General features: G+C 37.1%; 2 protein-coding genes across 2 annotated transcripts in view; one reads left to right on the plus strand and one right to left on the minus strand.

Annotated features, from left to right (window-relative positions):
• LOC134327033 (zinc finger protein 850-like) overlaps nt 1–3,436 on the plus strand; it is a 120,010-nt gene extending 116,574 nt beyond the window's left edge. Inside the window, exons 3-4 of the mRNA XM_063009117.1 lie at nt 1,634–2,887; nt 2,966–3,436. Coding sequence (XP_062865187.1) covers nt 1,634–2,887; nt 2,966–3,007 — 1,296 coding nt within the window. The 3' untranslated portion in view covers nt 3,008–3,436. The remainder of the gene's footprint in view (nt 1–1,633; nt 2,888–2,965) is intronic.
• Nucleotides 1–19,686, minus strand: part of LOC134326272 (zinc finger protein 658B-like) — a gene marked incomplete at its 5' end in the record, with an annotated part of 279,656 nt that overhangs the window by 119,444 nt on the left and 140,526 nt on the right. The gene's annotated exons all lie outside the window — the stretch shown is intronic.

The raw sequence follows: 19,686 nt of genomic DNA on the forward strand, positions 1-19,686 counted from the left end.
TTTATAATGTTATAAATGTATTTGATTATTTATAATGTTATAAATGTATTTGATTATTTATAATGTTATAAATGTATTTGATTATTTATAATGTTATAAATGTATTTATTATTTATAATGTTATAAATGTATTTGATTATAATGTTATAAATGTATTTGATTATTTATAATGTTATAAATGTATTTATTATTTATAATGTTATAAATGTATTTGATTATTCATAATGTTATAAATGTATTTATTATTCATAATGTTATAAATGTATTTGATTATTTATAATGTTATAAATGTATTTGATTATTTATAATGTTATAAATGTATTTGATTATTTATAATGTTATAAATGTATTTGATTATTTATAATGTTATAAATGTATTTAATATTTATAATGTTATAAATGTATTTGATTATAATGTTATAAATGTATTTGATTATTTATAATGTTATAAATGTATTTATTATTTATAATGTTATAAATGTATTTGATTATTCATAATGTTATAAATGTATTTATTATTCATAATGTTATGAATGTATTTGATTATTTATAATGTTATAAATGTATTTGGGTATTTATAATGTTATAAATGTATTTGATTATTTATAATGTTATAAATGTATTTGATTATTTATAATGTTATAAATGTATTTATTATTTATAATGTTATAAATGTATTTGATTATTTATAATGTTATAAATGTATTTATTATTTATAATGTTATAAATGTATTTGATTATTTATAATGTTATAAATGTATTTGATTATGTATAATGTTATAAATGTTTTTGATTATTTATAATGTTATAAATGTATTTGATTATTTATAATGTTATAAATGTATTTGATTATTTATAATGTTATAAATGTATTTGATTATTTATAATGTTATAAATGTATTTGATTATTTATAATGTTATAAATGTATATGATTATTTATAATGTTATAAATGTATTTGATTATTTATGATGTTATAAATGTATTTGATTATTTATAATGTTATAAATGTATTTGATTATTTATAATGTTATAAATGTATATGATTATTTATAATGTTATAAATGTTTTTGATTATTTATAATGTTATAAATGTATTTGATTATTTATAATGTTATAAATGTATTTGATTATTTATAATGTTATAAATGTATTTGGTTATTTATAATATTATAAATGTATTTGGTTATTTATAATATTATAAATGTATTTGATTATTTATAATGTTATAAATGTATTTATTATTTATAATGTTATAAATGTATTTGATTATTTATAATGTTATAAATGTATTTGATTATTTATAATGTTATAAATGTATTTGATTATTTTCTGCTTCAGAACTGAACAAGGATTTCTGCTGCTCCTCGTGTCCACGTTCCTCTACAACCCAAAATCAGCTCCACAATCACATCAAGAGCTGCAACCATGATAAATATGAGACTCTGGTGAAGATTAAGACTGAACATGAGGATCTGACGCCCACCAGAAGCTCCAGGAATCAGCAAACGTCTTCTGGTACTGTCAGCATTAACACCTCTCTCAGTCCCTCACAGGAAGAAGGAAAGGTCTGCTCACAGTGTGGGAAGAGCTTCAAGTTCCAGTGTGATCTCAAAATACACCAGCGCATTCACACAGGAGAGAAACCGTATCAGTGCTCACAGTGTGGGAAGAGTTTTAGTCATCAGAGTGTTCTCAGAAGGCACCAGCACATTCACACTGGAGTAAAGCCGTATCAGTGCTTACAGTGTGAGAAGAGTTTCAATACAAAGAGTGATCTCAAAATACACCAGCGCATTCACACTGGAGAGAAACCATATCAGTGCTCACAGTGTGGGAGGAGTTTTTATACACAGTCTAGTCTCAAAATACACCAGCGCATTCACACTGAAGTAAAACCTTATCAGTGCTCACAGTGTGAGAAGAGTTTTAACACACAGGAATCTCTCAAAAAACACCAGCGCATTCACACTGGAGAGAAATCGTATAAGTGCTCAGAATGTGGAAAAAGTTTTATTCAACAGATTAATCTCAAAAGACACCAGCGCATTCACACTGGAGAGAAACCATATCAGTGTTCACACTGTGGAAAAAGTTTTATTCAACAGATTAATCTCAAAACACACCAGCACATTCACACTGGAGAGAAACCGTATCAGTGCTCACAGTGTGGAAAGAGTTTTAATAGACGGAGTGATCTCAAAACACACCAGCGCATTCACACTGGAGATAAACCGTATCAGTGCTCACAGTGTGGGAAGAGTTTTAATCAACAGAGTTCTCTCAAAAGACACCAGCGCATTCACACTGGAGAGAAACCGTTTCAGTGCTCACAGTGTGGGAAGAGTTTTAATGCAAAGAGTGAGCTTAAAATACACTTGCGCATTCATAGTGGAGAGAAACCATATCAGTGCTCACAGTGTGGGAAGAGTTTTAATACACAGAGTAATCTCAAAATACACCAGCGCATTCACATTGGAGAGAAACCGTATCAGTGCTCACAATGTGGAAAAAGTTTTATTCAACAGAGTCATCTCAAAAAACACCAGCACATTCACACTGGAGAGAAACCGTATCAGTGCTCACAGTGTGGAAATAGTTTTAATGGACAGAGTGATCTCAAAACACACCAGCGCATTCACACTGGAGATAAACCGTATCAGTGCTCACAGTGTGGGAAGAGTTTTAATCAACAGAGTTCTCTCAAAAGACACCAGCGCATTCACGCTGGAGAGAAACCGTTTCAGTGCTCACAGTGTGGGAAGAGTTTTAATGCAAAGAGTGAGCTTAAAATACACTTGCGCATTCATAGTGGAGAGAAACCATATCAGTGCTCACAGTGTGGGAAGAGTTTTAATACACAGAGTAATCTCAAAAAACACCAGCACATTCACACTGGAAAGAAACCATATCAGTGCTTACAGTGTGGAAAGAGTTTTAATCAACAGGGTAATCTCAAAAAACACCAGCGCATTCACACTGGAGAGAAACCATATCAGTGCTCTTAATGTGGAAAGAGTTTTAATCAACAGAGTGCTTTCAGAAGACACCAGCACATTCACACTGGAGAGAAACCGTGTGGAATCAGATACTAACAGAGTCTGTACTAGATTGGAGGAAGTACGCAGCGCTTTCAGTACAGAAGTAACAACACCCCTACGTACTACGTCCGCTAGGGCTGGGCGATATGGATCAAAAATAATATCTCGATATATTTTAGCTGAACGGTGATATACGATATATATCTCGATATTTTTTCATCCATTTTCAAGGTAATAACAAAAAGACACTTCTAAGACAAAGCTTCATGGTCCAAATGTTATACAGGCACTTTTATTAACATTCAGCTGTAGATGAACATGAGAAATTCCTCAAAAATAAACTATTGGCATATATTAAATCAGGGCTCACCAAGCTTTTTGAAACAGAGGGCTGCTTTAAGGGTACTGAGTAAGCCAAAGGGCTACTTGTAGGATACAAACTTCCTGAATAACAAAGTTGCATGGTTTACCTTTAATGATAATATTATGATTAATAATAATAATAATAATAAATATTCATATGTGAAGAGACTGATCACATGTTAATTATTTCTTGCAATAATTATTAACAATGATTTACCATGGCAGGAAACACAGACATATTTAAACATGTATCATTATTTATTTCTGTTCATCTTAATCAGTTTCAATATTTGAAAGTCAGAGTGATCACATCAAAATCATTAACAGTCCCATCTTCAAATAATGTCCCATTTGTACTGTTCCCGTTTGTACTGATCACTACTTTTGTTTTAGAACAAATCATGAACTCTGTCCCATGTTTGTACAAATCAGTTCAGTAAGATTTTTTAAAAGCTATGATTTAAATAGATGTTTCTGTGACACGTACTGAAGCCTCTCTCCACATTGTGCCGCTCTCTGTCGTCGTCCCGCGAATGAAACACACACTTCCCCCCAATCATTGTGAAAATATTAAGTTCTCTTTTGCTTTTCTTGTGTGTTTCTTCATTATTATTTTTTCGGGGTAAAACCCGCATCTCGCTCCCCATAGTAGCTGCGCTCACTCGCTCGTCTCAGCGTTCTGCGCCCGATATAAAACTCCGCACCCAGACCAGATCAAAGCTCATATAAACATCAAACAGTTTTGTGTTTGAAATGTTATATTCAGTATTGTCATTTTCAAATCTACATCAATGCAAGTGTTATTGATTCAAAGAGATCAACAACGAAAATATCATTTTTAGACGGAGCTCTATAGTCACTAGAGCTGTTTAGAACATGCCCTGCGGGGGACTCACGTGGTGGGGAGGGGCGAGTTGTGTTCAGTGAGGGAGAGGGGCGGGGCAGGTGAACATGTGCAGAGACAAACTGGGAGAAGAGAAAGTCGAACTGTCGGATCTAACTGGAACGCAACATCTATATCGATATACGCGATATTGTCTTATCTTATATCGCGTATGAAAATATATCGATATATCTTTAAAACTCGATATATCGCCCAGCCCTAACGTCCGCCATCTTACCAACGTCAAGTGATGACGTGATGACGTATTATCGCCATGGTTATAGACCACCATAGTTACAGACAAGCCCCACTTGCCAAATTTTGGGATATTTATCGTCTTTTTGCGCTCATCATAACGTTATTTAGGGTTGTACACAATAATAAAAATTTTTATTTTGTTTATCTTACACCTCTGTAAACCGAGGACTCCTCCTTCTCCCCAATTTCTTGTTTTGTCTTTGCAGCTACAGTTGCATTATGGGATACATTATGGGTTGCATACTCGAACATGGCTGCCCAAGAAGTAGGTCATCCGGGTACTTCTCGCGTACCTTTTTATGTACACTGTGTATTCGGACATACTAACCGCTCTCGCATACTGCTCTCGCGTACTATTGAGTATGGAAGTATGAGATTCTGGACGCAGCTCTCATCAGTGCTCACAGTGTGGGAGGAGTTTTAATCAACAGAGTTTGTGCTGTTAATACAGTTCATGTGGTAAATGTTTACTGTTTGTTTAAGAGTCATTTGGTAACTGATGTAGTAGCGGTTCGCTAAGTGAAGCGATTCGTGCACGAGAATGTAGTGGAGCCTCGTGAAGTTCATTTCATGCCTGTGGATGCATTGTGGGTATGTTTATTTGTTAATAGATGTTTTAATTGATGTTTATTAAGAGTATTAGTTGATTTTGTATTACATGCTTGAATCAGGTTAGCTCATGATGCATTAAGTTAAATGAATTTGCACATGTTGGCTTATTAGTATTGAAATGCAGAACTTGGAATAATATGCATATGGACTTTAAACCTAAATATTATTTGATATTCATGTCTTGATGTGCTGAAGTTTATAAACGTGTTGTTTTTACTTCTTGTAGTTTTAACCTACTTCCAGTTTGCCATTAAACAGAGTTGAACTAAACATCTACAGTGTGGTGATTGGTGGAGGAGTTATCTATGCAGGGTACGCACGCTGAGAGGGTACGCACGCTGAGACTGTAGCCTAGTTGTTTGTTTGTAGCCATTAGCTAAATAACTTTTTATTAATTAATTAATTAGTTAATCTTTTGCGCGTAGTTGATATAGAGTGTTATTTTGTCTATCGTAAAAAAGCGCTTGTGTTTACGCTTGTTTACTAACGTAAATCCGTGCTTGTGAAAACTTCTGCTACCAGCATCCGAACGAAGCCGGTTATAGTTTGTTTTGTAATTCAGCGCATAAACATTTTATTCATCCAGAATTAAAACCACTTTCTGTCCGCACGAAGCGCGTTTGTGTTTGTTTTTGTATTTTAGCGCTTAAACATATTTACTTTGTGGAGAGTTCAAGCCGTTTTCTGTTCGTAGGAACCGCGTTCTGTTTGTTTGTTTTGTACACCAGCACATAAACTCCGTTTTCCTTTAGAATTACAGCCGGTTTTGTCGGAAACAAAGCGCGTTTGTGTTTGTTTGTTTTTGTACTTCAGCGCTTAAACACCTTTGTTTTGTGGGGAGTTAAAACCGTTTTCTGTCTGTAGGAACCGCGTTCTGTTTATTTGTTTTGTACACAAGCGCATAAACACCGTTTTCCTTTAGAATTACAGCCGTTTTATCCGAACGAAGCGCGTTTGTGTTGTTTGGTTGTTTTTGTATTTCAGCTTATCAACGCCTGTTTCGTCCGGAATTAAAGCCGTTTTTCTGTGACTACCAGCAGAAGCGCCGGTGTAACCAACATAAACATCAACTTCAACTTCAACTCATCTTCTAAAGCTAAGTATTGTTATTATGGCCCCAGCAGGAGTTTTATTTCCCTGTTCCGAGTGCAACATGTTCAGTTATTCCTTCTCCGTGTTTAGTGATAACTTTATATGTGATAAGTGTAGATTAGTTGTTAGTCTGACGGAGATCTCAGTGTTAGAAGGGCGTTAGAACAGACTACTACTAGTGAGGGCTTAGATTCAGCTGTAGCAGTCCCGAATGCCAGCAGTTCAGGTGTAGAACCCCAGACTCCGGCATTAGAGTCCTCACAGCGGGGCGACTGGGTGACGTCTCGGCGACCATCTCAGTTGCACGTGTCCAACAGGTTTTCCCCACTCAGTGAGCCGCCCGCTGAGAAGCCTGTTAATGTAAGTGCTCTGGTTATAGGAGATTCTCAGCTCCGACACGTGCGTATTGCAACCCCTATAGAGACACCAGCAACCATAGTCACTTGTATTCCGGGGGCCGCCCTGGACATCAGAGCAAATCTAAAAGTGCTGGCTAATGCTAATCGTAGATTTTCGAAGATTGTTATCCACGTCGGCACTAATGATGTTCGTTTACGGCAGTCTGAGGTTACTAAGAGTAATGTTAAAGAGGTGTGTGAGTTAGCTAGGTCGATGTCTGAGGCAGTAGTGTGCTCTGGCCCCTTACCAATTCGACCCAGTGGTGAAACCTACAGCAGGATGTTGTCGCTGAACCGCTGGATGTCTAAATGGTGCTCAGAAAACTGCATTGATTTTGTAGATAACTGGTCCACTTTTGAGGGAAGGCCTGGTCTTTTGAAGCGGGATGGTGTCCACCCCACGTGGGAGGGTGCTGCTCGCATTTCTTGCAGCATAGATGACAGGCTTTACCACCACGTTAGTGTAGCGGCAGATAGTGTTAAATGACTATCCAGAGCCAAGACCAGGCAGCAGACAAACAGGCCTAACCGACTGTCTGCGAGTCGCCATCGGACGTCACCTGGAATCCTTAGGTCACAAACCATTGAGACTGTGTCTGTTTACCGTGGCAGGTGTAAGCCAAAACAAAATCAAAAAGTATGTCATAATAACTTAATTAAAATTAATCTAAATGAGCATCATGAAAACCCTAGTAAGGCTAGGGTTAAGGCTAAGTTCTAAACATCAGGTCACTGGCATGCAAAACAGTAATTGCAAATGAAATAATTACAGATAATTGTCTTAGTGCACTTTGTTTAACCGAGACCTGGGCTAGACCTGATGAGTATCTAAGTTTAAATGAAGCAACTCCTCCGGGTTACAGTTATGAACATAAGCCACGTCTTAGTGGTCGTGGTGGAGGAATAGCCGCAATTTATGATAAAGACATAGGTCTTACTGTAAAATCATCTCCCATAACAAACTCGTTTGAAGTTCTTATCTCTGACATAACCAATAAAGGTTCATCTGATAAAAATAGTATGTTTAAACTGGCTACTGTTTATCGACCCCCTGGTCCTTACTCAGAATTTTTTAACGAATTTGCCGATTTTCTTTCTAAATTAGTCTTATCAACTAAGAAAGCTCTAATTGTTGGTGACTTTAATATTCATTATGAGGATAAGTGTAATCCACTCAAAATTGCGTTTGATTCTATTTTAGAATCCTTAGGCATCACCCGAAATGTAACAGGACCCACTCACCGCTGTAAACATACCTTAGATTTAATACTTACTTATGGTATAAACATAGACAACCTGGAAATTGTTCCACAGAATGACTTAATTTCTGATCACTCCCTACTAATTTATGAAGTGTCCCTGTCCAATAATATACAGCAACCACATCATTTTAAATGTAAGCGCACTATTACATCTGCAACTGCAGCAGCATTCATAAACTGCCTACCAGAATTACCAAATATATCAGCATCAGAACCTAAAGAACTAGATCAGGCAACTCAAAACTTAGAGACTGTACTGCGCGCAACCTTAGATAACGTAGCCCCACTCAAAACTAAACTGATTAGGGAGAAAAAACTTGCTCCTTGGTACAATGACCACACATGCGCACTTAAACAAGCAGCACGGAAATTAGAACGCAAGTGGCGTCACACTACACTGGAGGTGTATAAGATTGCTTGGAAAGATGCTCTAACTGAGTATAAACATGCACTTATAAAAGCTAAATCTTTATATTATTCGTCCCTAATAGAGAAAAATAAAAACAATCCTAGATTCCTTTTTGAGACAGTGTCCAAATTAACTAAAAACGTCAATAAAACTGAATCTAATATACCACCCGACTGTACCAGCGATGATTTAAAAAAATTATTTAATGACAAAATAGAAAAAATACGACTTCAGAGTCAGAGTGTGTCACCTGCCAATGTTAAGTATGGACTCACTCCGAGCAGCATTGGTGATAATAGTAACGAGTTAATCCAACTAAATTCCTTTAATCCAATCTCCCAAAATGAACTAACTGTGTTGATTAAATCATCATCGTGTATACTCGATCCTGTTCCAACTCGTTTACTTAAAGATTTACTCCCAGCTATTGTAGAGCCCCTGCTTACATTAATCAATGCATCCCTTAGCCTTGGGTATGTACCTACATTGTTTAAAAGTGCCGTTATTAAACCCCTGATTAAAAAACCTAATCTTGATCCACATGTACTAGCTAATTATAGGCCAATTTCAAACCTTCCTTTTGTCTCTAAAATATTAGAAAAAGTAGTTTCCAAACAATTATGTTCTTATTTGTGGCTTTAAACATCAAACAAACAAATAAACAGCAGCTGTGTGTGTTTGTGTTTATGAGTGTTGTGTGTTGTAAGTGTTTGTGGCAGATTTTGATGCCTTGATGACCGATATTGGGGGCTGCCATTTAAAGCAATGTGGTTCAATGTCAGCCATTTTCATCCAGAGCCAACACGTTCCTGGTTTTTGTTTTATTAAGCCCCACCATGGAAAAAACCCTCTCTGCATCTGCATTTGAGTGAGGCAGAACTAATACCAATTTGGCTATTGTAGACAGCCTTGGAAATCTGCTCATACCAGTCACCTTTGAAAAAAATGAACCAAGGAAGCCTAATTACACTCCTACATATTTTTGCAGTTATTATGTTGCTCATGTCAATGCTGAATATTTCTTACCCTATTCTTCAGTGCGGTTATATTCCCCCAGAAAGCCTCAATGTCAAACATGGCTGGGTCTTGGGGCATAGGGATGTCCATTAACTGGTAGTCCAGGAACTCCTCACTCAGCTGATCATGCTCTTGGGGTCCATGGTATGGAAGCAGTTCAGGAAACCTAAAGAACACAATGTGTACTGAACTAGGAGAAACAAAGGGGTTTGTTTTTTCAAATGTGATCAAACTTCACAATCTATTCAAAATGTTAAACCCTTACCTTTCCACAAAGTATGCAGCATCATTCACTTCACACTCAGTCCTCTGCTGGACATCAACAAACCTGGCATGTTTCAGCACGGTCTCTTTCAGGGGTAGTTTCGCAATAGCATACTCAACTGCCCCTATTAGAAATGCCAGCGCTGCCTGATGGAACCTCTCCACTTGTTGTGGCGTGATATCTCCTGCATCAAGGAGCCTGTTGAGCGTTGCTTGGGTTGTAAACCCAATATTCTGCTTTTGTCCTACCAGAGACATAAATCAAAGACTTAAACCTCAGGAAGGTACGTTCACAATAATAGTCATGGACAACTCCCACATTTTCCATTTTTCATACTCCTCTTAAAGTATATACAATATCCCTTCATATCAGTGACATCCTCAATGTCATAACTGAATGAGCCATTTGTGGTCAGTGGGTGAAGAGTTTATGTATTTGCTTATGGAAAACTTGGGGAACATTACCTGGCAGTTGGTTGGATGGATCCTTGTGGTGGATCTCATCCACCGCTCGGCTCTGCAGTGCTTCAACTTTCAAAAACCTTCCGCACAACTTGCGAATGATCTTGGTCATCTACAAAGTTGCATTTCAGTAAAGATTTTGAATTAAATTTGCACAAAATAGTATCAGCAAATGAAAAATGACCAGTGGCTATTACTGGCAGAAACACAGCTTAACCCTCCTGTTTTACCTCTTTATAGAGAAGGCAGCTTGAGGATTTCTCTCTCTGAAGGAGGAGATTTAGTGAGGAGAAGGCTGGCAACGTTGCATGATAGAAAAGCAGGTAGACCTCTGTCAGTGGGTTACAGAATGCATCCACCAGCCTTCTGAACCTTGGTTATTTCTCACCTAAAAATTAAAAAGCACACATTGTACATAGTATACATTTACATAGCAATCTCCTGAAGAACCTTGCATTCATGTCAGTGAAATATGCAACCTACTTGACGACTTGAAATAGCTGGTGAGTGGCTCGTATTGCTGTAGAATGCGTATCAAACACCGCTCCAGGCTCAGCCAACGAATGGAAATATGCTGAAGTATCTCCATATAGTCGTATTCGTGCAACTCACAGAATTCTGTGATGAGAATGTAACATTAAGTTTCAGTCTACTGAAAATCTTCTGCATGCCATTCACACTATACTGCTGCTGATTCAATCACAAAGCTGTTAGGTAACCTTTACGGTTCGTACTGCCTCTAAACCAGTGCCCAACATCCACTGCAAGATCTTCGGGGTCAAATCCAGTCACCTACAATACATTATGTTTCATAATCACAGCATTTTGATCACAGATTCATTACACTACAGCATAACAAGCTATTTAAATCTTACATTAGGTTTAACATATAGGTTATTAAAAGGATACAAACTTACTTCCAAAAACCTCTGCCCAGCATGTTTCACAGTATTATGAAGAATATGGCATGGACACCCATGGATGTACACATGGGGATTCTCTGTGAGTGTCCTTGAGGAAATGGAGTTTCTTGCCCCTGTATTGACAGGGGCATTGTCGATAGAGAGAGAAACACAATTACCCCACGGTATCGAGTGTTTCTGGACGATGTCGTTCATTTCCTGGAAAATGACTTCGGCCGTGCCGCAGCGTTGCCCACTTGTTGTGCACATGTCCAGAAATCTGTGAACAACAGCCTTGCCGTCAAACACTCTGACCGAGAGGGGGTTCATTTTCTCTCGTCCTGTGATGACAAGGTGCAAGCATTACATTACAAGCATTACATACACCCCACACTGAAATGTTGTGTAAAGAAATAAATACTGGAAAATGAGGAAGTGTCAACTGGCTGTCAAAATAACACCTGTATCATTTGATCCATCTATTATTAGAGTGAAGGGATTGGTCTTCATCTTGGTGACCAGCTCCTCCCTAAAATGTGGTGCCACAGCTTCATTTATTATGCACATTGTTTTTGTGCTGGCACATTTGTAATGCTGTGCTGTGACAGAGTCCTTGAAGTAATCCCTGAACAATGGACTGAAATGTTCCGCGATGGCAAATGGCACATTGTGCTGCACCATAGCCACAGCCACTTTAACTTCAGCTCTTCTTGTCTGTAACAGAAAACGATGATAACCATGTTATCAACAGAGGGGACATTTAAGTCAAATTTATTTGTATAGCTAATTTCATATGGTAAACACAGACTCAATGTACTTTAAAAGTGTGATATCAGCTACCCTGTAATTGTTCATAATCATTGTGACTGAATTACAAAAACTAATATTTATAAATGGAGGGCAGAAATAATGAAAAACAAGATTTCATGTGTTAGCTGCATGTGCTCCTATACCTTGGCCTCTTGTGTAGTCATGCCACCAACAGCAACTGTGGGATAAAACTGAGCAATCCCGCTTGTGGACTGCAGTGCCTGCTCTTTAGACTGGTATCCTTTGCTCCTAATATGTCGCTGCACATCTGCTACACCTTGATGGGCACATGAGTTTTCCTGTCTGCAGATTGAGCACCAATAGTAGGAGCTGGTGGTGCCTACACTAATGAATGGCCATTTTGCTGTCCACTCACTTTTAAAAGTGCTCCTATAGGTGGCAGCTCCAGTTAAGGCCGTTTTTTTTCACTGTTATTTCTCTGACCTCCACACTCTCTTCTTCGGTCATCTCCACTGTCACTATCTCCCCTAATGTCTCCCTTGCTGTCTCAATCACTGCCTCTTCCACTGGTAGGCCTACCTCATCTGACCTGGAAACCTTTTTTGATGGCTGAGCCACCAAAAATGAAATAATACTCTTTTGTTTCTTCCCTGACATCTTGAAATCTGAATAAACAACACAAACAGTAAAAAACAGGCAAACGTTCCTCTCTTCATCCTCTTTAAGCCTACTATTCAAATGAACACTTTAACTGGCAGGTATAGGCCTTATACAAAGAGTTGAAAAACTATAGTAACTAATGAAAGATTAAAATAAATGAAGATATTACCTGATGATCCTGACGGTTCTCTTCCACCTCCAGCTCGTCTACAATTATGTGCACGCATTTAGAGCATAGGTTACGTCACTATTTCAGACCTCCCGCAGCAACAAGAAATTCTATTTTCTGATTGGCTGAGAAATTCTATTTTCTGATTGGCCGATAGGTCGCTAATTCAAGACAGCGGTATGAGCGCAGAGTAGTCTGCCTTTGACTCGTGTGTAGGATAGGTTATAGTCATTTCTGTGCGGCGAAGTTAATCATTTCTCAGCGTGAGAAATACCATGTGTGGTGTGTGAGCTCGTTGAAATGCGTGTGTCTCACGCTCAATGCGTGAGACTTGAGAGCCCTGGTGTTATGTAGATAATATTTAGGTAATTTGATGTATTTTTATGTTGTTGAGCTTTGAATGTTATTTTTGCTTCACTGTGTGTATGGTCCCAGCTAACAATTTTTGGTTCCCAGAACGTTCTGGGAACGTTAGTTTTTGGTTCATTTTGGTTGCCCTTTGGTTCCCCAGGAAAGTTTTCTTTATGGAAATAGAACGTTCCAGTTTGGTTGTGCATTATAGTTCTGGGAACGTTCCCCTAACGTTCCAGTAACCTTAAAATTATTGAAACCTTTAAGGGAACCTTGTACTAACCTTTCAATTATTGAAAACTTTAGACAACAAAACCTCACTTTCTAGTTGTGCTAATGGAGAGTTCTGCTTGCTATATACGTGCACTGCAAAAATGTGGAGTAAGATTTACTTAAAAAAACTTTTTGAATGTTTTTCCACGTACAAACTGCTAGTAAATTTAACAGACCATATATTCAGGTAAAAGTTACTCACAATTCTATCTGGATTTTACTAGAAATTCTTCAGTCAAAGTTACTTTGCTACACACTTCAAGTATATTTTAATAGCTGTATCTTAGTAGATTTTACTTAAACATTGCAGCACTAAAAGCATTAAAATATGGCTTATAAAATGCTATATTATATATTATGAAAAATGCTATATATTATTAAAATGCTATATTATAAAATGCAAAATAATTTTACATTATTCAATTCAACATCAATGATTACCATATATAAAAACCACTATAACAGACAGACAACATTTTTTGTCAAACTTTTTTATTTGTTTTGCTCAATTAATGGAAATGTATTTTTTACTTCCAGTTCAGTGGACAAAATGTCTTTCAAACAGCGTGTTTTCTAAAGTCTCGCTCGCTACACAAAAGTAAAAACTGTAAATGGAAAACAAACTATAAAAGTGTCACAGTGTAAGGACAAAATAAATGATATCAATCTTTCAAACATTTTTCTGAAAACTTGCAGTAAAAAATAAAAATAGATGCAAGTAAAAGTGCAAGAGAAACCCTCGCTCCAGGTGGACTGACTGTAGTTCTCCTCCTGAACTCATCTTTCACCTAAGACAAAGATAAAAAAAATAACATAAATAAGTCATTATAAAGTTTATGTAGACCTCAGAATGTTATGTTACATATTATAATTCAATTTTACTTTCTCAAGGTTTGCTCACAGGTTGGCTAATAATGCACATTTGTATTTGAAAGACCCGGGACTATACAGCCTCAGACAGATTTATTTTTAAGTAGCAAAACAGGCTTTCATAATCATTAGACAAAAGAACTATTTTAGAACCAACGTTCATTAAACGAAACAAGTTATCCCGATTAATATAACTACATAACATTCATTCTGCCATGCTAACGGATGCTAATTTGGAGTCAATAGTGTAGAAAGTTAAACACATTTTAAAAATGTATAATATTAACTGGCACGGTAATATAATTTCTTAAAAAATGACAACTTACCATAAAACAGTCCTCTTTGGCCAAAGTATGTCCTCAACAACCGAAAAACTTGGTGGTGAGAAGACTTGAGAAGATTCAAAAGTCTCAGCAGCTCGTTTTGCACTACTAGAAGTTTTTAGTTTTGCTTTGCTTCAATCCAAGAAATAAAAAACATAGTTAATTTTACTTGGTATTTAGAAAAAAATTTACTAATGTATTTGATAACAAATAGTTACAAAGAAACACCAAGTAACACACTGAATTATATGTGACATTCTTAAGTAGCAAGACTGTACTAGAATAATCTTGTATAAAGTACTTTAAAAAACTTCACTCTATTTACTAAGCCAAAAAATCATTTTTTGCAGTGTAGAGCTAATTTCTCTCACTGGATCATGAGAAAACCTTCCGGGAACGTTACTGGAACGTTACTTTAAACACATAAGAAATAAAACCTTATACAAGCTTTAACTAACGTTCTCTGTTAGTTCTCATAAAACCATGAGAGAACGTTAGGTTTCATAGTTTTATAATTGGTACTTGTAAGTAAAGGTTGATCTACATGGACCGTCTCAAGCAAAAGGCTGTTTTTTTGGAAAGTTCCTACCAAAAAACTTTAAAGATCATAAGAAAACCTTCCGGGAACGTTACTGGAACGTTACTTTAAACACATAAGAAAGAAAACCTTAAGGGAACTTTTAGATAATGTTCTCTGTTAGTTTTGATAAAAACATGAGAGAACGTTCGGTTTCATAGTTCCCGGAACGTTCCGGGAACAGCGCTGATTTTTTTTACGAAAGTAGAACGTTATCATAACGTTATGGGATGGTTCCATAAAAAAAACCATAGGGAAACCAAAATCTAACGTTACGGGAACGTTCTGTGTTAGCTGGGCACTTACCCGTCCAGCTTATACTACAGGAAAATATAATGTAAATATCACGAAAATACATAATAATAATAACTTTGTTTAACTGCCTTGGACACCAGCTTTGATGAAGAAAAAGGGTCAGTGTGTAACAGGAGGTTTGGAGTGAAGGTGGGTGTGTGTGGATAAAAGCTTCCAGCACCTGGTATTCCCAGGCGGAATCCCATCCAATTACTAGCCAGGCCCGACTCTGCTTAGCTTCCCAGATCAGGTGTTCTCAGGGTGGTATGGCCGTAAGCAAGAGATGCCATAAACAAGCTGCTTCTTATAGACGTCCGTCGTTCAGCCTTTCACTCCGTTGTGTGTCGTCTTTTACTTTCTCTGTTCTACATGCAACTTTTCAAATAAAAGATCCTGAAACAGTGACAAAACACACAGAGAACCAAACACACCGCTCAGCTGCTGCTGATCCTCTTTCACCTGCATTTAGTACAAAAACACCACAACAAATCATCTGGATTCAACCTTTTCTTAACCAAGTACCAGAAAAGTCACTCACTGCTGCCTACAAAACCACACAAAACACTTTATACAGAAGAAGCTTTAACTCTTGTCATTTTAGACTGTTTTCTGAGGTGTTTATAATGATTGCAGTCCCACACTACATACTGCATTCTTAAATATTTGCTACTGTTCAGTTGTATTCAGTTGTGCATTGAAGTTTCAGCACCTGAAATTGTACTTCAGCTGTTATTTCTGTACTTTGTTATTTTTTACTATGCAAAATTATTTCTGTTCAAGAATAAAAGGCAAAACTGATTGGACAGTTGATTAATTAGGGTTACAAAGCTTTAGTTCTTAATTCCTGAATATTTTTTTTAAATACAAAAAATACTAAATTGTTAAATAAAAATAATACAATATAGATAGATAGATAAAACTTTATTAATCCCGATGGAAATTGTTTTGTTACAGCAGTAAAACACAGAACTCTACTCTACACATGTTGCACAACCATAGAATATAGAACAGAATCAGTAAGGGAGGAATATACAGGGGCACCGCTATATACAAATATGGAGTAAAAAATAGTATACTGTATCAATAAAGTATCAATATACACATTTATTATTACCATTATAATTACCACTACCATTATCACCACTGTTATCAACATTATTACCATTACTATCACTAGATTATTAATAACAATAATAATAATGACAATAACAAAATGTAAAAACAAATTTGGGGTCTAGAAAATAAAGTGACTTCAGTAAAAAAAGTGGTTTACATTAAAGGAAAAACAGCCCTAATTAGTCCAGCAACATTAGATCTGGCTCGTTGTAGAGTCTGATGGCAGAAGGTAAAAAAGATCATCAAAGATTTGATGGATTTTACTGTTTTTACTTCAAAAGAAAGGAACCAGATCCTGAACCAACCCCTATTTCTGAACCCAGTCATAAGATTAAAATATAAAGGAGCAAAAATCAACAGCTAAAAGACATTTTTTATGAATTTACACAGAGATTTTTACCCACACAGGCATGCACTGACTTAATGAAAAAAAAGAAGTAAAAAAAATTAAATAAAATGGAAATTAAAAAACAATATCAAACAATAAAACAACAATACATTTAAAAATAAATTAAGGAGAATAAAACAGAGGAAGAAAATGATGAACCTGAAATAAAAGTACAAATAAAAATGAAAACAATAGAATTATTACTCAAATATTATTGTAACTCAATTCATAATGTAATAATACAGACCCTGTAGCGGTGGTCTTGCTAAAAGAATCAAGAAACAGTCATTGGATGAAAGTCTGGGTTGTTGTCAAACATACCACATTTGTAAGGTATAAAGTAAAAAATATCTTCTGGAGAAAATAAACATTACATTGTAATAAAATGTAATTTTAAAAATTAAATCTCTCTCTCTATACAGGCTCATCGTGGAGGCAAAATGGTGGATAAGTGGGCAGGTCTAAACTGCTGTAGGCTGAATGAGCAGAGATAAACTGATATAGGCTGAATGAACGTACCACAATACAAATAACTATTTCTGTGAAATAATCAAATCCCCTCTGAAACCATCCACACGTATCGAAGTTCTGCTGTATTATTCCTCACCATGTGCTGGTTTCACTTTTAAACTTGTGTTTTACAGCTCAGGAGAAATCAGGTGAGAATCAGCTTCTCCAGGAGAGTCTAAACACCTCATGTGGCTTAATGTACTAAACAGCCTAGAAACACCAAACGTCTCTCAGTTATTACTGCTTATAAGCGCTCGATACTGCTGAAATGACCAACCTGTGGTTCAAAAGGAAAATGATCATTTTTATAATAAGATTTTTCTTATAATAGACTTGAGAAGAAAGAAGTTTAAGGTAAAAATAATCAGATTTACAATTACAGTTTTACTTTTGATCCTAAACAAAGATAAAACCCCGGGTAGAGGAGCTGAGTGAACGTGGTCTGAACTCTGTGGAGGAGCTTCATTGTATCAGAGACGCTGTAGAAGAACAGAGTTCCTGCTTCATAATCCACATACACTCCTATTCTAGAGGAACTCGGCATTATGGGAATTTTAGTCTCTTTCTGATTGTGCCAGAATGAAAATCTGGATGGAGAACAGAACAAACTCCAGGACTGATCATTACGTCCAAACACACACTCACCACCACCTCCCTTCCTGCTGATGCTTTTATATGACACTGCTATATAAACCCCATAATCCCCACTTAAATCAACCTCCCAGTAACAGCGTCCACTCACACTCTCTCTACACAGAACCTGGAAACAAAAACTATCAAATCTATCTGGATGATCAGGATACGACTGTAATGTTCCACTCCAGGTCACCACTTTGTTCTCCTCAGACAGACGGAGGTTTTTATTTACTGTGTTTGGATCCAGTGTGAACCGACAAACATCTGGAAAGGAAACACAAAACAAACCAATTAACAGAGAGAGAGAGAGAGAGAGAGAGAGAGAGAGAGAGAGAGAGAGAGAGAGAGAGAGAGAGAGAGAGACTTTTTTGACTTTTAAACCAGCTCAAGGAAAATCCAATGAGACAAGGGAGAAAAAATAAAATTAATAATAAATAAATTATACAACAACGATTAAAGCAGTCATATTACAGTGACAGTAATTTAGATATTCATCACCAACTCACCAAAATCACCAGGTTCACACAAAATACCCCCAACCCCCCACACGTCAAAAAAATTATCTACATTATCCATGATGGTATAATATGTAAATTCAATCAATAATCGCTTTCTCACTAAACCTCTGACCATCAAAACTGGATCGGTACCACCACAACCCTTGATCCTGCTCTTCCTTGTGCACCAGATTGCCAATTTTGCGGCACCATACAAAAAATTTAAAAGGACCACTTTATGTCTATTTGTAACAGAGTACTTGGGCCCATAAATAAAAAAACTTTTGTCAAAAAAACCTAAAAATCCAATTCCCCAGTCCTTAATTAAATTCAAAAGGGGGTCTAAGCGTGAACACTGTAAAAAGACATGAAAAAGTGACTCAGTGGCCCCACAAAAAGGACAGCTGTCACTAGCCGAAGGATCAATCCGTGCCACGTGCCTGTTGGTAGCTAAGATCCCATGCACAATCCTCCACTGGAGGTCACCCACCCTCTTCTGAATGGGTCTTTTGTACAGGGACCGCCAGCTACCCTTAGGTGAAAAACCAGCCCCAACAACCACTGCCCATTTGGTCTCTCTTAAGTCTCGCAAGTTGTGAAAATGCACAGCTTTAACACAAGCCATGTATAGTGACCGTTTTTGTAGAGTGCTAAAGACACCCAGTGTAGGCATTTTGGAAGACAGCAGTGTCCCCTGTCCCTCCTGCCAATCCTCCCAGCCCAAGTCCATCACTATATCTGGAAAAATGGCCTCATCACTCCGACATTGCTCAACAGGGGTCGTTCTAAGGTACTCGGACACAGAGGCAGACATATCAGATTTTAAATGGTCTAGTACCTGCCCGACCAGGCGCACAGACCTAAAACCGACCCTTTCTGCCAACTGTTCTACCGGTACCCAGTCCATACCTCTCCTTAAGTGGCAGAGCTTAGTAATTCCACTCTGTATCAGACGACCTCTCACAGAGCCTGAAATCTGGCCCAGAGATGGAAAGACCGGGTTAAAAAACAGTGGCTCTTCAAAAATCCATGCAGATGGTACATCACACTCCTTTGAGAAGGAAAACAGTTGCCAAGCCTCCACAGCAGCCGAGTAAAAGGGTGTCAGGCCCCCTAAATCCATGGTCTTCAGTGAAAGAGAGAACAAATGTCTATCCAAGCCCAAACGCCCAGCAGTTCTCAAAAGAGCGCAGGCTACCTCCGTCCAACTGTGATGCTCATGGTACAGCAGGCGTTGTATAGCCTGCAAACGCAAAGCAGCCACTCTGGAACGAATGTCCATGAGCCCT

This window comes from Trichomycterus rosablanca, chromosome 14, assembly GCF_030014385.1.
Source record: "Trichomycterus rosablanca isolate fTriRos1 chromosome 14, fTriRos1.hap1, whole genome shotgun sequence".
In the NCBI taxonomy this organism is placed as follows: domain Eukaryota; kingdom Metazoa; phylum Chordata; class Actinopteri; order Siluriformes; family Trichomycteridae; genus Trichomycterus; species Trichomycterus rosablanca.